Source organism: Dromaius novaehollandiae, chromosome 10 (genome assembly GCF_036370855.1).
Source record: "Dromaius novaehollandiae isolate bDroNov1 chromosome 10, bDroNov1.hap1, whole genome shotgun sequence".
In the NCBI taxonomy this organism is placed as follows: Eukaryota; Metazoa; Chordata; class Aves; order Casuariiformes; family Dromaiidae; genus Dromaius; species Dromaius novaehollandiae.
The window spans coordinates 23457829-23483404 of record NC_088107.1 but is presented as its reverse complement, the minus strand read 5'-3'; the positions used below and the strand labels follow the sequence as shown (position 1 = coordinate 23483404).

The window sequence follows — 25576 nt, the reverse complement described above, 5'->3', positions numbered from 1 at the left end:
AAATGGATCAGACGGAAGTGGAGAAAATTCGTTTTGATTATTTTCTTTTAATCTTGATTTTTCTTTTTTTTCTTTTTGTCTGGGGAGAGAAAAGCTTTTTGATCATCAAGAAAGGAGGTCATTTCTATGCTGAGGAGGCAGGAATCATAGCAACCGAGCGAACAGGTTAGTCGCAGGGTCTAGCAGGAACGATTCATCAGGGGAAGAGCAGCAGATCCACGGCAGGTTGCTCTTCTCAGAGGTCATGCTTGGAGCTCCTTGGCCTTGCTCAGCTGCCCCGGTCGGCATCTTCCCACTTGTTAGCTCAGCTGCATCTGCTTGGGCTTCCTCAGCGTGGCCAGTCGGCCGAGCGCTGGGGTTTACTGCCTGGTTTGACCGGATTGCAGGCATCTCCTTGTCCGGTGGTGCTGCAGGACCTTCAAATCTGGATGCTTTGGGGGAAAACTAATCAGGAAGGGTTCAGGCGCTATGGGACCTGACTGTCCTCATCCTCCTCCGCCACTGGCTTACTTGGGTGGCTGTGGTCACATCAGCTCATCTCTGAGCCTTCCTCCCAGTAGCAACTGCCTCAGCAGAGGGGCTGAGGCTGAACTTGCACCTGGCGCTTTGCGGTCGTCCCTGCGGTGGGAACTGGAAAAGAGAGGGAGGAATCACTAGAGGAGTTTCAGGGAAGCTTTGCCTGTCTGACAGAGCTGTGGGCCCCAGGCAGGCTCAGGCATGCATAGCTCGGCAGACTAAAGCCTTGCAGGCTCATGAGAGGGTGAGCCTGAGCCTGAGGTCCTGCCTGGATGTGCCCCTATGTGCCGCCTCCAGAGCCAGGAGGGGACTTCTGGTGGGAGGTGTCTGGTGCAAACTGCTGGAAACTGCTTGTGAGGCATCTTCCCTTGCCCCGAGTGGCCTGTTTGTGGGAGGAGAGCAGAGGTGCGAGTTTGGCTGCATTCCCCCTCCTCTTCCCCTGAGCTTGCTTTGACCTGGCAGTTTTGAAACACAAAGTCAGTTCTAGTAAATTAATGCTTTAAAAAAAGCAGGCAGGTTGAGGTTGAAGCAAAACGTGTTGCCCTGCCTGACCCGAACTGTGTGCATCGGTGAGGAGAGAGGTGGACAGGAGGGATTTTATTGCTGGAAGCTACTGAAGCGTGGGGGAAGCGTTCAGGCTCTTGCAGCATCATGTCAAAGCGGAGAGCCGGCGCATCTCCGGGGCTGGCTGAGGCCGTGACGGATGGTGCTCAGCCCTCCGCTTGGCCCTCATGGGCTGATGGTTGCATGTCTGCCCCACAAATTGGCCTGTCGGAGGGGCGAAGGCAGCCAGCAAAGTCTGCTCTCGCTGGGCAGATAAGCACTGTAGGGAGAGAGTTGTTATCAAATCTGGCTCTGTATCTCTTTAGGAGTCCAAAGCTTTCTGCTGCCGGGGGCTCCAGCAGGTGAACTGCCGCCGTGTCCCGCAGCGGCTTCGTGCTCCACTCTAGTGCACGGAGGACGTTTCGCATCTTACCGCAGCAGTCACGGCTTGCTCTCTCCGAGCCATGGCAGGGGGTGCAGCTCTGCTGCCTGTGCAGAGCGGGGCTCCCCGCAAAGCACAGCTGGAGCTGCGCTTTCCTGCAAAACGTGGCCTTGTGGCATCTGTGCTCTTTCGTGCCATCTTTTCCTGCCACCACGGTGGTCCTCTGAGCCACCTCTGAGAAATCTCCAGGCTTTCCACCCCTCCAGCCACAGTAAGGGCGGGGGGAGAACCAGGGCACTGTCAGGGCTTGCATTTGACTCTGGTACCAAGAATAATATTCTGCCTGCCTTCCCCTAAAGGTCTGGCTGGGTTTTGGGCTCATGAGCCTGGAGCTTGGAAGTCCTCTGTTGCCCAGCTTGGTTTCCCCAACGGTCCTGCAGGATTTGGTGTTTCCCACAGCAAGCTGACAGGACACGGCTTCCCTCGTGCCATCTGGGTGCCCCAAAAAGCCGCTGAGAGCCCGGCTGCTCTTGCCGATCCAATCCACCTGCCTGTGGGCTCCCACGCAGGAGCAGCCCCTGGGCTGTGCACAGACCCCGGGGGCTGCATCAGGCCTCGGACAAGGCAGGAAAATGCTCCCACCCCCTCCGTGAGGACGAGCGGTGATTTTTTTTTTTTTTTTTTTTTTTTGCCTCTGCTCCAAAGGTTTCTCGTTTCCGGGCAGATACAAACGCTGCCGACACTGTTCGCTGCTCAGCCCATTGAAGCAGTGAGCGCAGCCTTTAGGCAGGGAGACAGCTTTAGCCACACGGGGAGCTCGCTTGCCGGCTGAGGCTGACAAGAAAGGGAGCTGGATGAGCTCCTCGAGCCAGTTTCCACACCGCAGTACCCTGTTGCGTACCCCTCGCGCCATCAGCCCGGCCCCGAGCGGCCCCGCTTTCACGGCTATAACCAGCAAATCCATTGCAGCTCCACCAGCCGCCCCTCGCTCCATCACTGAGACGATGCTTGCTCACCCAGGAATGCAGTCGTGCAACACCTGATTACTCACATGGCTAATTATTTCACATGGGCTAAAAATATATATATATAAAACTATAGAAAGCTAGTATTTAGGCAATTAAGTTGCTAAGTAATTTAATCACTTTGGAATAGAATGAATTCACCATATTGGTAACTACTCCAATTTACTGGGAATTGAAAGCAGGATGGACAGGTTCTGGGGTTAATAGTATAGTGCTTAGAAAGGTGGATCCTGGGTGGCCCCCAGTACTGAGCTGGGAGGAAGGCATCTGATACTGGGGAAAGTGGAGGGCAGAGCTCTGCTGGGAGCCCTGCTCTGGTTGGAGTGCCTCAGTTTCCCTGTGCAGCCGATGCGGGATGCCCCAGTGCTGTGATGCTGAGGCCCTTGGAGCTGTAATGGCAGAAAACCAGGGTGACTCTCCAGGCTGTGGTGCTTTTGGAGACCTCTCTCCAACCCCAGCTTGGTCTTCTCACCTCCAGGGTGAAGATATTTTGTCCAGCCAGCCAGGGGCCCTCTTTGCTGTGTTCGACCTCATCTGCTTCCCTGCTGGAGCACTGCCCGCGCGTACCGTGCCACGGTGGCAGTGTGTGGCTGCCTGGATCCGGCAGCCTCATCTGCCTCTCCTGCATGGGAAAAGCAGGCGAGGAGAGCGCCCTGGCGTCTCCCCCGTAAGCAAACCCTGGGCAGTGTCACCTCGCTGGCGGTGAGAGGCAAGGGAATGGTTCTGGCTCTCCCTTGACGGCTGGTGCATTAAGTTCCTGCATCATGGGTGCTGGGGGATCAGGGATGCCCCTGCATCGCGAGGCGGAGGCTCCACGTTCCCCCAGCCGACTGGACACCAGGGTTGGCTGGGGAAGCACGTGGGAGAAGGAGCTGGGAAAGGAGCCTCCTGCCAGGGAAGGGCTGGGGCTGGGGGGAGTCACCGGGCAGGTCTGCTGCCACTGCCCCAGCTTGGCCGGGGGCCAGTGGGAGGAAGAGCTTGGTGTTGGGTGACTTCTCGTAGGCAGCGACACAAGGCGGTGTGAGCCCAGGCGGCAGGGCGGGTGCTGACGTGATGCTGATCAGAAGAGGCAGATGGAAACTGGTTTCCAGCAGAAGACCCCCCACCTAACGGTTCCGCGGGGCAGAGGGGCAGCTGGCACAGCCTGCCGTCCCCACGCCGCAGTCGCGCCATGCCAGCCGGGGCGCTGGTGGCAGCGCAAGCGCGGGCTCGTGGCACCATCTAGTGGGTGCCGGGACACGTGTGGGCACAGCGTCCTGCGGCACCCACGTCCCCCCTCTGCATCCCAGCGCCCCGCTTCGGGCTAGGCCTGGGGGGACGGGCGCTCCTCTCCCTGCCCGCAGCCCGGCACGGCGTGCCCGCGGGACGCTCTGCCCTTGCGGGACGCTCTGCCCTTGCGGGACGCTCTGCCCTTGCGGGACGCTGCGTGGGCGTCAAGCGCCCCTCCGACTGGGTGCTGGGCGCCCTGCAGGCCCCCGGCCGGGGTGCGTGCGTGGGGGGCCGGCCGGCGGCGGGGGCTGCGGGGGCCACGCCGGGGCAGGCGGAGGTTTGGCCGAGCTTTGCTTCCTGGCGGGCGCTGCCCTGCCCATTACATCAACTCCGGCGTTTCCAGTCCCGGCGGGGAGAAGGGAGGAGCGCGGGCTGCCGAGGGAGGCGGCGGAGGAAGGAAAAGGAAATCAGCGCTGCGGGCGCCGGAGAGCGGGGAAGCCCTCGGCGGGCGGGATCCGGCCGGTTGAGCCCCTCGGGCTGGCCTGGGTGTTTGCCTCCCTCCGCCCTGGCGCCGTCCCCAGCTTCGGGGCCGGGAACAGAAGCAGCAGGAGGGGGTGAAAAGGAGAAAAAGCAGAAATACGCACCCGTAAAGCGCACATCCGTGCGGTCAGGTCTTAAAGCAACAGCTTCTTTGGAAACTCGGGGAAGGCGAGCGGGAGCAAGCGCCGCGTCGGCGCCCCGCCGGCTCGGGGGCAGGTTTCCGCAGGAGGGGCCCGCGGCCGGGTGCTTGCTCAGGCTTTCGGCGAGCGTGGACGTGACGTCGGGTGCCTCGGTTTCCCCGTGCCGTCGAGCAAGGAGGCCGCATCCTGCTTTTTCTCTGCCTCTAAAGGGGAAATATCACCATGTAGAGCCTAGCCTGGGGTGCTGGGTGCTGCCTGCCGCAAGAAGGCAGGGGCAGGGGCAGGGGCAGGGGAGGTGTCTGCTCCAGGCAGCACAGAGCCCCTCCACCCTCTGCATCAAACAGCAGTGGGACGCGGGCAGCAGCACGGTTTCACCTGGGGTTTCCCTTTCTCTTTCTGCTGATCTTGCTCCCAGCAACAGCTCAGCCCTTGGCCGTGCCCTCGGGTCCCAGCACCCTGAGCGGCGCGGGGCTCACGTGCTTGGTGCTGTTGGAGCCGGGGAAACTGAGGCACGGGCGGATCTTTATTTTTCGCAGCAGCAGCCCGGCACTGCCGCTGTGCCCGCCAGAGGTTTGCAGGCGGTCGAGCAGCTGTGCGTGGATTTGCTAGGGGGAAGGAAAAAAAAAACAACCTCACTTCAGCCATTAAGCTGAAGTGGAAATCTTTGCGCTGCGAAACCGCAGCCTTCCCCTGCCCTCCCTCCTCTTTCCAGCACGTTGGCTCTGAAGTGGCAGCATTCCTGGAAGGAGGGCCCAGGCGTCCGGGTTCAAGCTCACCCATCCCCTAGGCAACAGTGCCGTTAATAACGGGCAAGGGCCCGGCCGCACCTGCGGCTCTGTTTAAACAGGCCCTTCGCCCGGTGACACGGCGGGGCGCGCGCTGGCACAAGGGCTGGAACAGCGGCGTGTGGCTGTGGCCGGCGGTGCGGCAGGCCAGCCTGCCTGGGGCTTCTTTTAATCCCCCTCTTTTGTCTAATATTTTTAGCAGTGTCACCACCTGGATGAGGTATCCAAAGTTCTCCCTTTCATTCCCGAGAGCTCTGGAGGTTTTTAGAAGCGTCGCACACAAAAGCTGTCCGTGTTTTGGAAACGGTGTCAAGGAGAAGGTCCCAAAATTGGGAGAAATTTGGGGGCAAACGTTCCACTCTGAGGGAGTTTGCCTCTTCAAGCAAAAGGCACCTATTGAAAGAGCTTTTGCAGAGATGCTTAAGCAACGCTGCCTGGGAACCTCCCCACCTTTTCGGGAAGAGACTCGAATTTGGGGTTTTCTTGCCTGGCAGGTGGAAGGTGCCTTGCGGGACATGGCTTGGCCTGAGATACCTCCCAAAATCACTCTGTGCCCCGAGGTGGGGTGACACCAAAGGCGATGGAAGGGGCAGTGCCGAAGGTCTGGCATCACTGCAGACACGATGGCACTGGGACTCAGTCCTGGGCTTCACTGGGGAAAAGCCGGTCCTGGCTTTTCGAGGCCCTCCTGTGCCCCTTCTTCAGAGTGCAGTGGTTATCCCAGGGAGGACATTGCTTTCCGAAGGGATCTTGGTGAGGCCAGGCCGGTCAGCTGGTGTGACTCTGGGTCCATCAGAAGTACATCTAGATAACTGGGCTGGGTCCCTCTGACTGCCAACACGGAGCAGGTTGTATCGCAGGGCAGGGCACGGAGCTACCATCTCTTTTGGCAAGTCTGGCCCCTTGTTTCAGGGGTATTTCACCGTGTTTTATGTACAACGCCAACTTCTGTGGGTTTAAATTAAAATTTTGAAGGCCTATTTCATTCTAGTTAAAAATAAATAAATAAATAAAAGGAATTTCAGCTTTTAATCCTGCTTTGAAACGATACCAAGGTTTTAAACTCGGACTGTTTTGCAGCCTGGTCTGTCCTGGTTTGGTTTAATTTGTTTTTGGGGGGGCAGAGGGAGGGGGTTTTTTGATCGCTCTAAACCCAAACCCTCTGGGGGCAACTGGAGAATTTACGACCTGCTTGAAAACAAGCCGTATGCTCCGGGGTGAAAACGATGACTAAAATGTCTCTGGGATCTCAGAGGGAAACCTGGACTCATTACGAGCCAGGAGATAGACGAAAGGGGCTGGTTTCGGAGCGGTTTCCCAAGACCACGGCAGCTTCTCCCTCGTCCTCCCTGGACGTGGCTCCGCGGTCGCCCAACGCACCGGGCTCGGCCACTGTCCGAAAAGGGACAAGGAGTGGTGGCTGCTGGGCGCGGGATGAGGCTCGCCGGGGTGGTCGGTGTGGGGTATCGTGGGTGGTGGGGATCAGTCGGTGGGACCGGCATCTCCTGGCTTAGAAACCCCCGCGGGAGAGCAGTCCTGGCAGGCGGCAGGGCCGCGCTCGGCGCCGCGTGGGCGCACGCTCGGCGCCGCCGGATTCGTGCCGCCGGTGAGAGGAAGCCGGTGGTCTCTAGGACCCAGCGGAGGGGAGGCGCACGAGCTGTCCCGAAACCCTCCAAACTTTTTCGCAGCCTCTTGCTTTTTCATTCAGCTCGGGAGCGGATCCGTCCAGCTCGGAGCGCGCGAGGGAGCGAGCCAGCGCCAGGGAGCGGGAGGAAGGGACATCCCAGCCCGGGACGGTGCCGCGATGTGAAAGCCCCCCCCGCTCCTGGAGACGTCCGGCGAGCCCTTCGCAGGATCCACGCGGGGATCCTTCTCCTGCTCCCGAATCTCCCCCGCGGGCCGGCACCGGGGCCGCCCCCCATGCAGCCGGCCGGAGCGCCGGGCCGGGCCGCGCCGGCCGGGAATGGGCAGCGCTAGAGCTCCGGGCCTGGGGAAGCGGCCGCGCAGGGAGGAAGCGTTCTCCGGCGGGCAGCGGGCCGGGCCGCCTCTCCGGTCGCTCCTGGGCGCCGCGAGCCGCTAGCGGAGCGGCGACGATGGAGCGCGGCTTCTGGGGGCTGTGGGCCGCGCTGGGCTGCGGGCTGGCGCTGCTGGCGCGGGGGCAGCGGGCGCCGGGCGCCGGCGAGCCCTGGCGCCAGCTCATCCAGTGGGAGAACAACGGCCGCGTCTACAGCCTGCTCAACACGGGCTCCGAGTACGTGCCCGCCGGGCACGAGCGGCCCGAGCCGGGCCCCCGCGTCCTGCTGGCCGATGCGGCCCCCCGCCCCGCGGGCCGCCCGCCGGGCAACGTGCGCCGCCAGGCGCCCGCCCTGCCCCTCCGCCCCGGCTCCGACACCGTGCGCGGGCAGACGCGCCACCCTTTCGGCTTCGGGCAGGTGCCCGACAACTGGCGCGACGGCCCCGTGGGCGACAGCACCAGCTCGCAGCGTGCCCGCCCACCCGCCGGCCGGCAGCGCCAGGCTTCCTCCTCCTCCTCCTCCTCCTCCTCCTCCTCCTCCTCGGCGGCGGCGTCCTTCGCCTACTCCTTCGGCCAGCCGCCGTACGCGCAGGTGCCCTTCCAGCAGCCGCCCTTCGTCAGCCAGTACGAGAGCTACGAAGCGCCGCGCGCCTACGACGAGGCCTACGCCTACTACCGGGGCCCCGGCGGGGCGGCCGTGGCCTCGGCGGCGGCCGGCGCCGCCGTGCTCTACCCCTTCCAGCCCCGCGGCCGCTATGAGGAGTACGGCGAGGAGCAGAGCCCCTACCGGGCCCAAGGCTACTACCCGGCCCCGGAGAGGCCCTACGTGCCGGCGGCGCCCCAGCCCCCGGATGGCCTCGACCGCCGCTACTCGCACAGCCTCTACCACGACGGCGGCGAGCAGGCCTTCCCGGCCGCCGCCAGCCAGGGCGGCCCTGTCGCGGACGGCACCGACCCGCGGCCCGGCCAGCTCCCGGCCTACGGCGCGGCCGAGCCCTACGTGCCGCCGCGCGGCGTGGAGCCGCAGCCGCCCTTCCGGCCGCTGGACCCCTACGGGGCCGCGCGCCCCGAGCCCTTCCTGCCGGCCAGGAGCCCCGAGGTGCCGCAAGCGCTGCCCGACAGCCAGGCCGCCGGCCAGGCCCGCCTCAGCGTGGGCAGCGTCTACAGGCCCAGCCCGAACGGACGGGGTGAGTGCGCGCGGCGGCGGTGGGGGGCGGGAGCGCGTGGCCCCCCGGGTGCTTCCCCGCATCGCCATCGCCCCCCGAGGGATGTCGCCTCGGGGCTCCTGGGAGATGGGGTTGGAGTTGCTGGAGACCCTGAGCGCTTCGGGAATGATGGTCCGGGTGATGAGAAAGAGGGAGGAAAGAGATGCTCTGCACAGGTCCAAGGCCCAGTGGGGTCCAGGCTTGTGTTGCCACGATGGGTTTGGGCTGAGACCTGGGTCAGCCCATGCTTGTGGGATGGATGTGTGCCGTCTGCTGGGTCCTGTTGCGTTTCTGGGTGGGTTTGTGCTGCATCCTGGGTCACCTTACATTCACTGGTGGATGCGTGCCATGTGCTGGGGTCACAGTGTGTTCCTGTGGTGGGTCTGCGCTGCGCCCAGGTCGTCCAGAGCTCCTGGGCAGGTCTGTGCCACATCCCGGCCATCGTGCCTTCCTGGGGTGGATAAGTGCTCTGTGCTTGGATTGCACTTTGTTTGCGGGGGTGCATCTGTGCAGCGTGCGTGCCACGTTTGTGGGGTGCATCTGTGCTGGGGGCACGCCACACTTGCCGGGGTGCATCTGTGCGGCATCACGCAGGCTGCATTTTCCCGGTGCCCCCCAGCCTGTGCTGGCCACCCATGGTGCGAGGCAGTGGGTGCTGAGCTGTGGCCCAGCTCTGCACTGTGATCTCCAGCCCTCAAGGGAGCAGTGCAGCAAAGGTCACGGCAGGGACGCTGTAATTTCACGTCCTACTGACCCCAATAGCGATGAAATCCTGCGGCTTTTGGCTGAGGCTTGCAGAGAGTTTTTTTGCTCTGTGTTGAAATTCGAAGCGAGGCTTGAGGACGTGAGCAGGGGCAGCCTAGGGGATCTGCTTCTTGCCCGTCCGCTGGGAAGCCCTTCTCAGCTGCAGCCTCTGGCCCATATGACCCCTAAACCCACCCAACCCCAGGGTTTCTGAGAAAAGCCTGTCCCAGATGGTTCGTGCTCGGGGCGAAGTGTTAGTCCCAGCCCTGCTCGAGTGCAGCTCCGTTGCGTGCTAGGAAGTAAACAGAGTAAGAACAGCCAGCCTGGGTCAACCCAAGGTCCGTCTGGCCCCACAGAAGATGTGTGGGAAAGAGCTTACGAGCTGAGTTTGTAGAGGCCGACTTCCTCCAGACCTCTGCCCTCCCCACGTCTAGTGGTGGCCCCTTGTGAGCAGCAGCTCGGGTCGGGACTAACAGCTTCTGGCTGGCCCTGTGACAAGGTTTAGGGCCTGTCCCATTTATCTAAGCGGGGGCTGCCTCAGTGCTAAAGGGCCAGGTGCCCTGGCGGAAGGACAAGGTGGATCTCCAGGCCAGCTGTGATGGTGGAAGTGATGGAGAAACCAGCAGTGACTCAGTGACCACAAGTCAAGGAGCTAGGATTTTAGTTCCTAGCTAATACAGTTTTTTTTCACAAGCATGGTTCTGCTCTTGGCATAAATTGACCCATCATTGGTGTCCTTAGGAAGATGTAATCACATCGACTGCATCAGCACCAGGCATCCTGTGGATGTCCTGCGTCCTGGCTCGTCCTACGTTTGTGGGGTAGATGTGTACTGCATGCTGCGGTCACAGCATACTATTTTACAGCAGAAATCCCAGCTGAACCGTATGAGGCGCTGTATGAGTAGGGAATAGAGATCAGCAAGTGTCCCAGGGAATCCGCCGGCCAAACAGGAGGCGGGCAAAGGAGAGGACGGAGGGGAACTGCTTTGGCCCTAGCAGCTTTCTGGGGTCATCCCACTGCGTGCCCTCTCCACCACAGTCCTCTCTCGTCCAGGCCATCTGGTCACTATCTCCAGCCATGCTTTATCCAGGGAAAGCTGTCACCTCGCTGGGCATTACAAACGGAGGCCCGTAACATGCAGAGCCACCCTTCAGGCAGGTTTTGTAATTGGTCAAATCACTTTTAAAGCTGAATCCAATGTTAATTACACTCCTAATCTCTTCAAGCACTTAGTAATCCAGCCCGGTTCCAGCTCACGGTCTGCAAGGAATGTGCGGCATTCCAGGCCCCTCGCTGTGCTGGCTTATAGGCACCTGGGGATTTTAATTAAGCAATCAGATCACTGGCTTTTACAAGTTGGTTTATAAGGGCTGCATGAGCATCGTCATTTGTCTGCCTCCTTCCACCCAAAATACTCAACAAAGACATCTTAGAAGACAATAGTTGAAAGTCTTTTTCAGTCCTGCTCTGGCACAAGTACGGGCCAACAGCGAGCACTGTTCAGCCTCTGGCTCTGTTTCGGTCCTCGCTGATGGCTGTGATAGTCTGCATTCAGGCCCTTCTTGGCTCATTCTGCCTGCTAGGTAACTGCCGTTTTGTGCCAACGATGACATGGTAGAGTGTCCGACAGCGCGGCGCCATGGCTGAGTAATGACCACACGCAGCGGTAATTGGTGTGATGTGGTGCTTAGCTCTGCTGCATGAAAGGGAAGAACAGACTGGGAAGTGGGGGTAACTGTGCTAAATCATGTGGGTGCTTTCCGCCTATTTTACTGGTCCTGAGACTGGTCGTAGCTTGGGTGGCCTCTCGGTGCCAGCTGGAGGGACTGCAGTGTGGGTCCTGAGTCTGGTCTTGCACATAAACCTGGATCTACACTGGACCAAGAGTGTAGACAGACCTCAGAGTAGTCACCATCCCTAGGTTTCACCGCACTTTCTGTGGGTAGTTCATAGCTACTCCATCTACTTCAGCCATGGGTAAGTTGAAGAGACTGTTACAGATCCAGTGCAGCTCTGTCCTCTTGGATCATCAGACCCAATGGAGGTGGGAGATGAAGGTCACAGATGGCTTGTTCAAGAGAAGGAAATGCAGCAGATTAGGCTGTGACAAGGAAAGGGGGACAGATACCAAGAGACCTCAGATCTCCCACCTGTGAGTACTTGAAGAGAACAAAGTGTCCACAACGAAACTAGATCACAAAGAAAATGGGGAAGCCTCCAGGGGCGTTTTAATCCATGCAAAGGTCTGTGTTTCAAACTGATTCCAGGTCCCACCCTGCTCTCAAGATCAGACTTGTGCAGGGGCCAAATCACAAACCTTCCATCTCATGTGAAGGAGCCCTTGGCTTGTGAAAGTCAAACCCATGCAGAGTCTGAACCATATTTTCAATCATGTCACAGGCATGGGGGCTAATGTCCCCCTGCAGATACCCCACCCCAGTCCTCCCTAGTGCCGTATGGATACCCCATGCCTGGGTTGTGGGGTTTGGTGTCCTTCCCTGTGGCTTTGTGGTCTGTCTGTGGGAATGCAGGCTGGAGCCTCAGCAAGTCCATTGGATGAGATAGCTTCAGCACTGAACCAGGCATCCTGTTCGGGGCTGCCAAGGTTTGCTCCGAGCGTTATGGTCTCCGCAGGACGTAAATATCACGACAGGCTGACACGAATGTTTCAGTTCCTGCTGGGACTTGTGCTGCTGATGTATCTCCTGTTACAGCCTCTGCTGTTGACCAACCATTTCCCACCACACTTGGCAGCAAAGTCCTCTCTGAGCTCAGATGGGGTCTTCTCCAGAAGGTTAATTATCTGAGCAGCTATCTTTTGCATGCCTGTAGCTGTTCCTCAGAGTTGCTGAGCCATATAATAGAAATACTACTCCTTCCTGAGTGTCATCCCTTGGCCTTTATGGGCCCTATGGGGACTGTGAGTTCCTCAAAACCAGAGCTGTTTCTTCTCATGTGCTGGGACAGTGCCTGATTTTAGCTAGACCCTCAGCAGGAAAACATAGTGCAGGGCAGATGGTTCCTTGGGAGGATGGACGCAATTGCAGAATTAATGGGGCCTCTGACAAAGCCACCCCATGCCACTAAGAGAACCTGGGGGAGTCTGAGATCCCGCTAGATGCAGCCGCTTTCCTTTGGACACTGGCACGGGGAGAGCGACCGGGGGCTGTCAAATCTCTCCTGTGTACCCAGCAAGGATCCTGCGACCAGCAGGATCGGAGGTTCCCACCTCTTACCTGGAGTCACTTCTTTCTGATCAAGGAGAAAGCGGGGCTCTGCCAACAGGCTGTGACTATGGAAAATTCCAGTGTTTGAGGGCATGTGAGGCCTCGAGCCTGTGCTGGTGCGCAGACCCCTCCAAGCCGTGTTTCATGCAAGCGACGCTGAACAAAGGGCTAATTTTATGAGTTTGACCTCATCTCCTTTTGGCCTGGCTCCGAGGGCTTGGGAAGCCGAGGGAAGCAGTGTCTGTATATATTCTTGTCAACTTGCAATATTAAACACATGTGAACTTTCTAAAATAAAAACAACCCCCGTCCCTCCTCCTTGCTCTGTTTACTCTATCGTTTGTTTTTCCCTCTGTCTGCTCTAATGTGTCTCTGAGTCAGCTCCGCGGAGCCTGTGTCAGCCTCGTCCCCTTTCCTTCTCCTCTGCTCAGCTTTCCTGCTTTTATTTCCAGCGCTTGGTGTGGTCTCTCTGTTATACCCGAGGCTATATCTAAGAGCCTCCTCTTTGATCTCCCTCTTTCTGTCCTTCTCTTGTGTCTCCCCTCCTTCATTTTTCCCCTTCTTCTCTTGATTGACCGCAACAGTTTTTCACTGAAAAACATGGCAGCGGTTTACTTTTTGCCTTGCCCTCAAATGCTGTAGAAAAAAAACCTGTGGGAAATATTCAGCTTCAGAAACCAGAGCAAGAAGGAGGTGTCTCTTTGGACAAAGCTGACTATTGCTGAACTGTGATTCAGCTCCTGCAAAGCAGAAGCTAGCCAAGACATCTGTCTGTCTGTCTATGTTTTAAAAAAACACCCGCCTTTTATTTCGCCTCTTAGTTTTCAGCCTTCCACTGTTCAGGTCTGTGGTGGGGTTTCCCCGCTCCCTTGAGAACTAGGCACCCGTATTTTGTTTTTGAACAGGCCTGGGTTTTGGAAATCACATGCCTGCAGGAGCTGGAGATTTGTGCTCAGGGCCAACCTGCAGCACTGCCCGTGTCCTCAGGGCTCTGCGTGGCTGGTGAAGTGACACCCGAGGATGCGCTAGCCTGAGGACGAGGTACCTGGGCTGATGCTTTGGCTGTAGCTGTGGGTCAGAAGCAATCGCTGTCCCCCTGGGAAGTCCTCTCTTTCGGTGGGCTTGGTGGGATGTGGCTGGTGGTGGGACTGAGTTTGATGTCACTGCTTGTGCATCTGGCCCCCAGCCGTCATCGCCAAGCATTGGGTGACGAAGCACTGGAGCAGTGATGCTGGGAAGACCTTGGTCCCTCCAGGAGCAGTCAGCCCCAGCTGGACCAGAACCAGGCCTGGTCAAACTCTGGCCTGTATCTTCTTCTTTCTGTCCTGACCGCAGGAAACTGCATGGCATGGGCATACGGCTGGGAAGTGCTTTTGGTCTCCCGCCCGGAGCGTGGCAGGTGCTGGAGCACCACTGCTGTCCATCCCGGGAGGGCAGGAAGGACAGCGAGGTGTGGCGATGTGGTGATGAAGGGCAAACTCTTGTTCTCCAGGTCTGGCTGTGGCACAGCGATGACGTGCGTGCGGGGGCCGAGCTGCACCGAGCCCTGGGCCGGGATGGAGGTGTGGATGGGGCCGCCCTGGGGCAGTGCCGCCGAGCCCCGGGCCGGGGCGGAGGTGTGGATGGGGCCGCCCTGGGGCAGTGCTGCCGAGCCCCGGGCCGGGGCAGAGGTGTGGATGGGGCCGCCCTGGGGCAGTGCCGCCGAGCCCCGGGCCGGGGCGGAGGTGTGGATGGGGCCGCCCTGGGGCAGTGCCGCCGAGCCCCGGGCCGGGGCGGAGGTGTGGATGGGGCCGCCCTGGGGCAGTGCTGCCGAGCCCCGGGCCGGGGCGGAGGTGTGGATGGGGCCGCCCTGGGGCAGTGCCGCCGAGCCCCGGGCCGGGGCAGAGGTGTGGATGGGGCCGCCCTGGGGCAGTGCCGCCGAGCCCCGGGCCGGGGCAGCAGCCTGGCCCTGCTGCGAGGCCGGAGGGCCGCGGGCAGCTCGGCGCGGGCGACTGCGGCACTCTGCTCCTCCTGCCTCCACATGGCTCTGATTACATTTATTTTCCTTTTCTTTCCATGGATGTACGCGGGTCACCTAGCAACTGCTTGGCCCGGCATATTCCTTGCCGGTTCCCACCGGGATTTGACTTGGCTGTGGGTGCGGAGGGGGGCAGGCTGCCAGCACAACGGGCCCCCGGGAGGGCATGGCCCTTGGGGCGAGGGGCAAGGCTCCGTTCCGGCGGCATGGCGGGACGTTTTTCCCTGGGGATGCTCTCTGGGAGCACTGGCTGCTCTGGGAGTCCCGTGCCACGTCCCGTCCGGGGTCCCGAAGCACCCTCAGCCCAGCCGCTGCCCCGGGGTGGCCGGGAGGAGAGGGGCAGCGTCGCTGCCCCTGCCCTGGGGCCAGCTGACGGGACCCCCCCCGGCATCCCGACTGGTGCAAAACGGGGTTTTCGTGCACACCCAGCTTTCAGCTGAGCTCCCCATCTCACGGCCGAGGGACCGCAGGCTGGGAGCAGAGCCGGACGGCATCAGAGGCTTCTCGCCTGTGCTGCTCTCCAACTAAAGGAGAAAACAGGAGCACCCCACATCCTGCCGCCCTCGCCTGCTCCGAGCCCTCTGCACCTGCACAAATAGCACATTAGCAAGCAGGCCTTTTTTTTTTAATTATTTTTTTCGTGGTGCATAACATGGAGATCTTCTCTGGCTGGTCTCCGGGCAGGCTGGAAGGGAAGGAGCGGAGGAGGAGAAACACAAGCCTCTTCTTGCCGTGGTTCCCCCCATCTGGAGTTACTCGTGGGGGGCTGCCAGGCCTGGGGCTGGCAGTGGGAGAGCCCCGGACTAAGCCCAAATACCCCAACCCCAGCCGGCCAGCGATACAACCCTGCAATAACGCTGGGGCCAGCCCAGCTGCCCGGTCCAGGCTGAGCTACACAATAGACATGTCGAGGGGAAAAAAAGCGCTATTGGGAACGGAGTCAGATTTCTACTGGGGACGTCCAAGAATTTACTATAAACAACAGTGATGAGGAAACATTATTTTCTAAATGATGACAAATGTTCCTCTCCAAGCGTTCGCGTGAAATCATCTTGCACACAGGCCGAGGCCCAGCGCTGGATGGGCTCCCTGCGAGGCGGCCCAGCCGCCTGGCGGGGGGCTCGCTCGCTGGCTCTCCTCCTTTTTTTTTGCAAAGGGAAAGATCTCCTTTAACTGAGTGGCCCTGACTTTCGCCGCCCCCCCGCCCCACCGCGCTGCGCCCGGGTCCCCCCCCCCCGGGCATTACATCACCAGCGATGACCAAGCATCGAGGCAGGAAACAAGCTCCAATCCAGTGACGTGATCCCTCAAGGGAAGCCAGGCCAAGAAACAAGAAGGCATTGTTCTTTTTGCCTGTGGAAAAAAAGCAAAAAAAAAAAAAAAAAAAAAAAAAAGGAAAACAAGGGGAGGAAAAAAAAAAAGAAGCATGCTCAAAACACTCATGGTGCAAGAAGAGGCACTGACCCAGCTCCCCTGAAGCCAACGGAAAGGCTCTTGCTGCATCTCACGCGCTCCTCTGCAAGGATGGTGGCACGGGACAGAGGCTGGGACAAGTGTCTGAGGGTTGCAAGAGAGGCTGGGACTTGAGTGAGGCTCCTCTTTGGCAGCCTGGTCCTGATCCCAAGAAGCCCCCACTTGTCTGTGCTTCATCCTCTTGATGAGTAGCATCTAAAGAGACTTTAGGAGGAAACATCTCAGTGGTCCCGGGAGGAGGCTTTGGAAATCAGAGGCAGTGGGAGGTAAAAGGGTATTTCTGGGAGGAGAGACCCATTTCATGTGGCCATGGGGCAGCCCAGGTCAGAGTTCAAGTCAGGCTCTTTCGCTGCCCGTGGGGGGGCCTGAGGAACACAGTGCTAGGTCCAGCTGAGGTCTGTCATGGTTTGGGAAGCCAAGTGAGCCTCCACCCGTCGCCGATCTCTCTCCAGCCTCTCCCAGCCATCAGTGACCTTGCATCCCTGCTGCTTCGGCCGGGCTGCTTCCCTTCCCAGCAAGGCTGGGTGCCCAGAAACAGGGGGATTGCTGGTGGGACAAGGCATGAGCAGGCAGGGATGCTGTCGTGAAACCACAGCTATCTAACAAAGTCTCCTTGGCAGGGACTGTCTGGAGTTTACTTTGTCTAGTTCCAGAATGTAAGACTCTGAGGGTAATGTCAGAAGCAAAAAGGGAGGAAGAATAGTAGCACTTGAGGCCAAAAGCCAGGTTCACCTCCTCTTCCACAGCCCTCGTGGCTAGACCGCCCATCCTTCATAGGATGGGTTACTCTGGCGTGGGCTAGATGTGAGCATGGGGTGCACAAATCTGCGCTCGGCCTCCCTGTTCCTGGAGCCTGAGCCCTGTTGCCTGGAGCAAAAGCGATGAGACCTGCTGGTTTCCAGGTCCCCACCACAAAGAAAAGCTTTAAAAACATGACAAATGTGACCTGCGCAGAGTGGATCCTGCCTGTGTCTCCAGGCAGCCTGAAAATCAGCTCCTGGGCACCAGGAGCCTGTGACTTGGCTCAGCCCACGATGTGGTAGGTGTGAGCAAACTTACTTAAGGCAAAATTGCCGCAAGCCGAGGGCACATCCCTGGATCCAGGTTTCACTAGGAGGGGAGCCAGCTCGCCGAGGACTGCTGCAGCCTTGTGCCTGCTCAGCAACGGAGACCAAAAGCCCCAAGTCCGTTCCCAACCCAGCCCTCTCCCAGCTCGCTGGGAACACAGCTGAACCAGAGGCAGCTGGAGGCAACCTAGCCTGAAAAGTAATGGACATACCAAAGTTATTTAACATAGGAGAAAGGATGCTTTGAAGCCACATGAAACAGTAAACTGTGGCCAAGGAATGTGCAGGGCGCGATGGAGGGGTGGCCCCGCCGCCTTGGGCTGGGGCTCGCTCTGCCGCTCGTGGCTAAGCCGTGGTGCCTGAGTGGGGCCGGGGCAGGAGATGCTCAGCTAGGGCATGGTTGTGGCTTGTCTCTCCAGCCACCCTGAGTGAGCAAAGTGCCTCGTTTCATCGGGAACCCACTTGGGAGCGTTTTGGGTGAAGGGGCCATCCTGGGTATGGGGCAAGAGCAAGCTTGCTGCTTGCTCTGCGACTGGGCATTTGTGGCTTAAAACAGGACTCAGTGGTGTTTATCGAGGCTCTTACACAAGCAGCTTTCATCACTGCTACATAGGGGAAAGGCAAAAGAGAAACGGATCATGGGATACCCCCTTTCCTGGTATCGTGTCACCCCTCCATCCCTGGCTGCCGCTCAGGTGGGAGCCCGTGGCGCGGCGAGTCTGGAAGGGGGGAACCCAATAATCCCTCGACCGTCTGATGGGTAACACGGCCGGTAACGTCCCTCATTTAATCAGTTCCAGGAGGATGGGTTGAGCAATACAGCTTTTAAAAATGCAAGATTTCGATTTGCCAACAAAAGCCGTGGGGTTGGGGCGGGGGAGAGAGGATTTTCCGTCTTCAGCTGAAATTAAAAAAATGTGGCCGTCACCAAAGCATGCCTTCCCAGCGAGGTCAGGGCCGGCTGCCTCCGAGTCTGGGAATGCTGGGTCAGGCGCGCACGTGCAAGGAGCCCTGGGTAAAGCGAGGGTAAATCACTGCATCCACCGGAGCCTTTTCTCAGGACCGTGTCTTCCCTCCTTACAGGCCTCCCTGACTTGGTGCCGGATCCGAACTATGTCCAGGCCTCCACCTACGTCCAGAGAGCTCACCTCTACTCCCTGCGCTGCGCCGCGGAGGAGAAGTGCCTGGCCAGGTAGGAGCGTGGTGGGGCCAGGGGAGCTGGCGTGGGGCGAGCGGCCGGCATGGGCTGCCTGCAGCTGGCTGAGGGTCTGGTCTGAGCATGGGATGGCTTGGTAGCTTCTCCTGCCTGGGGGCTTCGCTTGCTGCTCTTGTTTAAGGTAGGTTGGTGTTGTCGTGCCTGAAGGCAGTGCACGCCCCTGCGCTCAGAATCGACGTTTGGCGATAAGCCCGCTCAGGGCTCGGCAGCCCTGTGGCCCCACTGCACGTCCAGGATGGATGGCACATTTAGCACCACATAAACCAAACAACTCAGTGAAGCATCTGCTAATTCCTCCAGCTTGTCCCTTGCGATGTAATCCCTCTCCCTCTAGGGGTGTAAAAAGAGGGAAAATGGTTGCGCTCCACCTTTCCTGCTTGGAGCAAGAGAGGAGACCTCGAGGCTCACAGGGAGCTGGCGCTGGTGTGAGCTAGCAGGGCATGGCCAGATGCTAGGAAAAAGTGAAAAGGCCTAATGTTGAGAGAAAAAAGAGGAGAGGAGAGGAGAGGAGAGGAGAGGAGAGGAGAGGAGAGGAGAGGAGAGGAGAGGAGAGGAGAGGAGAGGAGAGGAGAGGAGAGGAGAGGAAAAAAAGTCGTTTGGCAGGTGCAGGCTGGGGAGGTGGGGAGCACTTTTCTCCTGTTATTATTATTTTTTCATAATCTGTTTTTCCACTAAGGAAAATCTTCCTACAGATTTATTTGCTGGGGATTTTTTCTCTCTTAAACTTGCCTGTCTGCGGTCTGCTGCCAGCCACCGCTGAGCTGCAGAGGAGCCAGCTGCTCCAGCCAGCTTTCGGAGAGCCGTCCAGCGTCTCTGCAGCCTGGGTTGGCAAAAAGGCTGTGTGTGGCGGGCGCTTCAGGAAAATTTGGTATCCCAGCTATCTCCTTCTAGGAGAGCAGCACTCGGGGAAATCCAGCCTCCTTTAGGGATACTGAGCTCTTGGGACCTTCCACTCTTGTGGCCAAGCTTGTGCCTCCTGAGCACTGAAACGGGGGTGCCACCACGTGGAGGTGCTGACTGTGCCTCCATCGCTGCCGGGATGGGGATGTCTGGAGAGGGGCAGCCGGGCAGGGTGGCTGAGGATGCCAGCCACGGGTGCACAGCCTTCCACAGCTCAAAGGGCCCTGACCGTCTCCCCTTTCCTTCTCCTGCACCCAGCACTGCCTACACTGCCGAGGCCACTGACTACGACGTGCGGGTGCTGCTGCGGTTCCCGCAGCGGGTGAAGAACCAGGGCACGGCGGACTTTCTGCCCAGCCGTCCCCGGCACAGCTGGGAATGGCACAGCTGTCACCAGTGAGTGGGGGCCGCGGGAGGCCGGGGCGGCACGCTGCGGGCTTTGTCAGGCGCTCGGCTGGATCTGGGCCCAGAGCTGCCAAGTGCCCGTGTTTCATTCATGGGCAGGCTCACCTAAATGTCCCCATCCCTCCTCCTTCTGCTCATTTCCTCATTCCCTCTCTCCTACCATTTTAATGGCATTTTCCTGTCTTCTCCTTTTTTGTTCCTTTCTGCTTCCCTTTGCTGCTCCAAGATTTTTGATCCCCTTGCTTTGCCCGTCTTTTTCCCCTCTTTTCTCCAGTAACCACCAAGCTCCTACACTGGACTACCTTAGACATGGGGCCGTGGGGAGCCAGGGGGTATGGAGCTGCTCCCAGCCCCAACATCTTCCCAAAAACATGGCTGGGGATGGGGGGAAAGTGCGATGCTTGGGTCCCGCGATGGGCACGGTCACCCTGATGCCAGCTGTCCCCCAGGCACTACCACAGCATGGACGAGTTCAGCCACTACGACCTCCTGGACTCCACCACGGGGAGGAAGGTGGCCGAGGGCCACAAGGCCAGCTTCTGCCTGGAGGACACCACCTGCGACTTCGGGAACCTGAAGCGCTACGCCTGCACGTCGCACACCCAGGTGGGCCGGGGTGAGCGAGGCCTGGGGGAGGCCGGGAGGAGATGGAGATACCCAGCGAGAGGCTACAGAAGAACCATCTCGCTGTTTAAGCCATGATTAAGACATCACCTCCATCTGCTGGCGATGCTTGAAGGGCGCTGCGGGGCTCCTCAGCCTCCGAAGCAGCTCTCCAAAGCCATGCTGCCTCTCTTCTTCCCACAGGGCTTGAGTCCGGGTTGCTACGACACCTACAACGCCGACATCGACTGCCAGTGGATCGACATAACAGACGTGCAGCCGGGGAATTATGTCCTAAAGGTGAGCGCTGCAGCTTGCTGGGCCGCGATGGGGGAGAGGGGAGACACAGGGAGATTTTCAAGGACAGCCGTTCTTAATTTGGGGTTGGTCTGGGTTTCTCTCAGCCAGCTGGTTTGCAACCATCCACCTTTTTTTGTATATATTCACACCCACGCTTGAGTCAGCAGCCTAAAAAATGGGTGAAAACACGGGTTAAAGAGCTCCCGTTTACTCCCTGGGGATATCAGATCCTCTCTAGGGGTTGAAACATTAAGTGGTCTCTATGTCTCACCACCTCAGCCAGGAATTACCCTCCCTCAGCTAAGCTGCTGTAACACATCCAATATAGTTCCCCGTGCTGCCTTCTGCTTCAACACACACTTGAGTGTGTGGGCGCTTAGCTCAAACTTAGCGTTTTGCAAAGCTTTTTAATCAAAGGAGCACCCAATCTTTTTGTTCTTCAAACAAAGCACTCATTTAAGCTTCCAGAGGGCAAATCCCCCTCCCATCTCGCAACAACTGGTTTTATTTCTAGCAAAACTGGACAAAGAAAAAGGCTCACCTGTGAAAGCCCCTCCGTTGCCCCCTTCCCCCAGCTCTCTTTGTTCCCTTGCCTGCACGTGGGAAGTGTGTGTCTATTTTTAAAATAAGAATAAGTGAATGCTGTTGTTTGCCGGGGTGTGGGCCCCAGGCTGGGATGTGGTGGTGTTAGCCCACGGCACGTGGCCGTGATGGCTAGCATTTGTCTCAGGGAGCCCTTCTCTCCCTGTTCCCAGAGGAGGATTTCTTCCTTGGTTATTAATTTTTAGGGGGGCCACTTCTCACCTTTCTCCCTTAGGTCCAAGTGAACCCCAAATACATCGTCCTGGAGTCTGACTTCACCAACAACGTGGTGAGATGCAATATCCACTACACCGGCCGCTATGTTGCCACGACAAACTGCAAAATTTCCCAGTAAGGAAATGCCCGAGCGAGTCGGTCGGTCTGTCTGTCTGCCTGTCAGCTCAGGTGCCCACCTCTCTCTTAGTCCACATCTCTCATCCGTCACTTATCCTCAGCGTCAGAGAACATGAGAAAACCAGAGACAGGACATGGGGTGGAGCAGAAAGGGATTAATCTGTGAACTTCTGTCAGGGACAGATGAAGAAAAGCAGGTTGGAAGTCCACAAGGAAAGGGAAATCCCTTAAGGAGGCGAGACCTAAAGGGTCTTGGAGTAGCACTGGGGATTTGAGTCAGGGTTTCTCAGTGCCAGAATCCCTGAAATTTGCCCCCGCAAAGCCCACACGAAGTGATGGAGGGAAAATTTGTCCCTGAGGGAGCACCCGGGGCTTTCGCAGCCCCTGTCGAGTCAAGGTGCTGCCTGGCCTGGTCTCCCATGAGCTGGGGGCAGATGCCTGGGGGACAAAAAATAATGCCAAGGTAAAGGCAGGGCTCTTTGCACAGCAATAGGCTCGTAGCTTCAGCTACTGGTCCATCAGGGGCTTAAGGCACTGAAGCTGCCTCCAGGGAGGCAACTAGCCATCTAGGTTGCCCTGTCTGGCTGGGAGGCTCCTGCAGTTGTGAGTCCCGCTCCTGCAGTAGGTGCTGTGCCTGCCCAAGCCCTATTATCGCCTCTCTGCCTGCAGGCCGCTGGGCCAGCCGGTGCCTGTACGGCTCGGGGCATCACGGTGGCCATATGGCCCCCAGGGCATCAGCAGAGCGAGGTCTGGGCCACCCCGGGCTGCGGTAATGCTGCCGGTCCCCACGGGTGCAGGACTGCTGCACACACTGGTCCCACACCTGGGCCCCGGGTGGCCTCACCACCAGGGGGGGAACAGAGGACCCCTGCCAAAATTCGGGGAATCAGATGGGCAGACAGAGCCTGCTGGCCTTGGGGTCAGAGAACAGCTTGGGGCACTGCTGCTAGGCAGGACAGTGTGGATCTAGCTAAGCTATAGGAGGCCAGGACTTGTGGGGAGGTGGCCAAACTCTATAGGGCTGCTGTCCCTAAAGGAATTTTAAACCCTGACTTCCAGTAGCTGGTGCGGGGGGCTCCACTTGCTGGAGGACCATTTCAATGGGTGCAGCTCCCCACAGATGCAGGCTGCCCGATACAGGCATTCCCTATACGGCCGCAACAAAAATGCCATGCTGTTCTCACAGCACCCCCTTTGCAGCATAAAGCTGTTCTCAACCCAAGCAGTTTAGCTGTTTTTCTCCTCCCCCTTGTCTAGGCTTTCTATGCAAACCTCAAAACAAAGTTTTGGTTTGGATTTGGCAAATGGTTGGGGGAGGGGGTGGTGTTTTGTTCTGTTTCTTAATTTGGGGTGTTTATGCTTAATTTCCTCCGGTTTCTTGTTCTTGTGGAGAAACAGAACAAAGCTGTTTTCAATGCAAATTTTCAGCAGAAAACCTTTGCTATGAGAATAGCTTGCAGCTCTTAATACAAAAATCATCCTGAGACCACCTCTGTACCTGCTACTCAAATACTCGACTTTCTTCTTCTTGCAGATCTTGATCTGAGCAGGGCTGGAGGGAAGCCATCTGCCCCAGCCTCCCAAGCTCTGCTCTGCTCTCGAGAAAGCATGTGAGATGGCCTCCTCCTCAACACAAGGGGCCGCGGGGCCCATCAGCTGGTCCTCCAGCCTGCAGCTCCTCGAGACCAAAACCAGAAACCACCAAAAAGTCATCGCTTAATGTCGAAACGAGTGAAATGAGAGTGACTATTTTAAATATTTTTATACTTTACTTTTCTTTAATCTTTGTTGTTTTTGTTGTTTTCCATTGCCTCATGGAAGCTGATGATAAATTTTAGCTGGAATAAAGGAAGGGTTGTTATCTGGCAAGCTGGGCCGGTATGCTGTAGATCACGTTTAGCAGTAGAGCGCTCTGTAGTCTAAACCATGCCCTTCTGCATTTCTTGGGGAAGGGGAGGTCTCTAGCAATGCTCTAAACCCCAAACCACCTCCTCGAGGTAAGAAAACAGCTGTGATCTGGGGGTGCTTCACTGTCAGAGCCAAATCCTTGTCTTCTGCTGGAGGTTGGGAAACTCCTGTGGCCGTTCCAGGGTGCTTGGCCCAAACAGAGCATCTGCACTTGGTGACTGCAGCATCACATTACGGTTATTATTGTACTTTCAGAGCAGCCACAGCCAAGACCTCAATGAGCAGGCGCTTTCTGGAAACACCACAGAGCCAACCCCCATCCCCAGAAGTCACCCCAAAGCAAGGTGCTGTCTCTGCTAGCCAGAGCTTTCCCCTGCTCGGGGCTGTCTCTGGCCCGCAGTGGTGCTAGTGTAGTTAAGAGCCGAAGCTGCCGGGTGATTTAATATATATTCAGTCACCTGGGAATCTGGTCAGCTTAACAGGGGTTTGCCCCTTCTGTTCTGTTTTTAAAATTGGGGAAGGGTTTCTGAGCCCTTCACGTGACTGGAAATCTGTTTTATTATTATTATTTTCACAAGCTTTAAAACCTGAAATCATTAAAACACGTTGCTTTTGACGGTTTGTTTTTTACCTGAGGCAAAGCCTTTCCGGGCAGCGTCCTGACCCCCAGCACCAGCTCTGTGGGGCATTAAGGGCTTGAGACACGGAAATGCAATGCAAGCGAGAGCCGAAGTGCCCAGCAAGGTCCCGCTACCTCCCCTGGGACAAGGGATGTAGGGACAGGGCTAAGATGGACGAGTAATTGACAGGGAGGGTGAACCTGGTGTTAGCACCCACACAGTACTGGCAGGGGCTTCCAGGCTTTGGCTCACGAGGGCCGAGGGTCGTGGCAGGGTGGTCCTGGAAAGACCCACCCATGATGCCTGATGGGTGTCCTGCTGCTTACGGGTGACACAGTGCCTTTTTCTTCCATGAGCTGACAACTGAAATAAAATCCTTTTCCCATGCGATAATGAAGGGGTAATGTGATCATTCCCTTGCCTTGCGCTCCTTGCAGCTACTGAAGCCAGCTAACATGAGCAAGGGAGCTGGGAGAAGAGCAGCTCCCTCCTCGTCGCCTCACTGCCGCCATGATGTGCCACGGATGCCCTTGTGCTTTCCTTTGCAGGCCAGGGAAAAGCAGCTCCCGCCCCAAGGGGACACAGAGAGGCCCAGCCAGGTTATCTAAGGGAACGGACCCGAAATGCAGAGTTTGGGTCTGCTATGGGCTTTGCCCTGGTTGCAAAGAGTTTGGATCCATGGTTGACAGCAGGGTCACTTCTCCGTGTAACCGTGAGCTGAGCTGGGGCAGGTTCAGAAAAGCCACCGGTAGTTGTCCTGCCCCAGATGGCAGCAGGTCAGCGCGTGGACTGGGGCTGGGAACCGCAGCAACCTGCGCTCCTTCGAGCGTCATTTCTCCAGGGGAGCAGGCAGCTCCCCCTTTCCTTCCTGGGAGGGGGACACCATCCGATCCCACGTTAACATCTGGCCTCCCCCTCCATAACTCGTGCAAAGTGTTTCTCTTCCAGAGACTGGCGTCTCGCCTGTTGGCACTAACAGAGACCCTGTTAGCTTTGGTGGGCTTTTGCCTGATCCTGCACTCCGGCCGCTGGGAAGACAGCAGATCCAATGCCCGCACCGAAGGGTGCACAGCCCCCAGCCCCTCCGTCTGCCCTGGGCAGGTGCCGCTCCTATGGAAGCAAGGCTCCAAAGGGCTTGACATGGGTAAGTGTCCAAAGGACGTCGCAGGGTGTCCGCAGGCTGAAAATTGGGTGGGAATCTCTGCTGAGAGCTGATCTGAGGGAAACCACAGGCTTTCGCATGTTCTCCTTTGATAATCCTGGACAGCAAGTGAGGAACCTCAAGGAAGTTTGAAAAGAAGTAGCTGGTTCCATGTAAAAGTTTGCGAGGTCCTTGGGAATCCCTCCATTGAAAGAAAGCAAACGCGCAACGCTTTCAGTGTAACTTGGGCCTGACTCTTGCTTTATGCGCTTTCTCAGGGCCCTGGGAATTTGTCCTGCCCAGCCAAGCCCTGTGACTTGGCCAAGCAGCCAGGCTTGTGCGGGCCACGGAGGAATTCCCGTCCTCGCCAGGCCCTGGGAGAGGGCTCTGCTTTTTCCTTGGCCCGCGCGCACTCGCAGGGCGCTGGCAAGCGGCCAGGTTTGCCGATCAGCAGATTTTTCTGTTCTTGTGGCCCACAGGCTCATGTGATGCCTCACCCCCCTCCCTGTGCCGCGCGGGCTCCTCTCCCGGCTTGGCCCTGCCGGCGCCCTGGCTGTCCCCAGCGCCGCACTGGGTGCAGCAAGGCGGGACGCGAGGCTTGGCTGGGAGCGCAGCCCCCCGCGCCGCCTGCTCGGCTGGAAGGATGCCCGCTGATAA

General features: G+C 58.3%; 1 protein-coding gene across 1 annotated transcript; it reads left to right on the top strand.

Moving 5' to 3' along the window:
• Positions 1 to 6703: 6703 nt before the first annotated feature.
• LOXL1 (lysyl oxidase like 1) lies at positions 6704 to 24171 on the top strand. The gene is made up of 7 exons (XM_064517623.1): positions 6704 to 8341; positions 17974 to 18082; positions 19265 to 19402; positions 19861 to 20017; positions 20219 to 20314; positions 21132 to 21247; positions 22785 to 24171. The coding sequence occupies exons 1-7, from the start codon at positions 7234 to 7236 to the stop codon at positions 22789 to 22791; spliced, it is 1731 nt and encodes a 576-aa protein (XP_064373693.1). The 5' UTR covers positions 6704 to 7233; the 3' UTR covers positions 22792 to 24171.
• The last annotated feature ends 1405 nt before the right edge of the window (positions 24172 to 25576 follow it).

What these genes read in the sequence shown, in the direction of transcription:
- LOXL1 (XM_064517623.1), top strand. Translation starts at nt 7,234, where the DNA reads ATGGAGCGCGGCTTCTGGGGGCTGTGGGCCGCGCTGGGCTGCGGGCTG. An exon ending in GAGGAGAAGTGCCTGGCCAG is followed by an intron (nt 18,083 to 19,264) that starts GTAGGAGCGTGG and finishes TCCTGCACCCAG; the next exon opens with CACTGCCTACACTGCCGAGG. An exon ending in CGGGGAATTATGTCCTAAAG is followed by an intron (nt 20,315 to 21,131) that starts GTGAGCGCTGCA and finishes TTTCTCCCTTAG; the next exon opens with GTCCAAGTGAACCCCAAATA.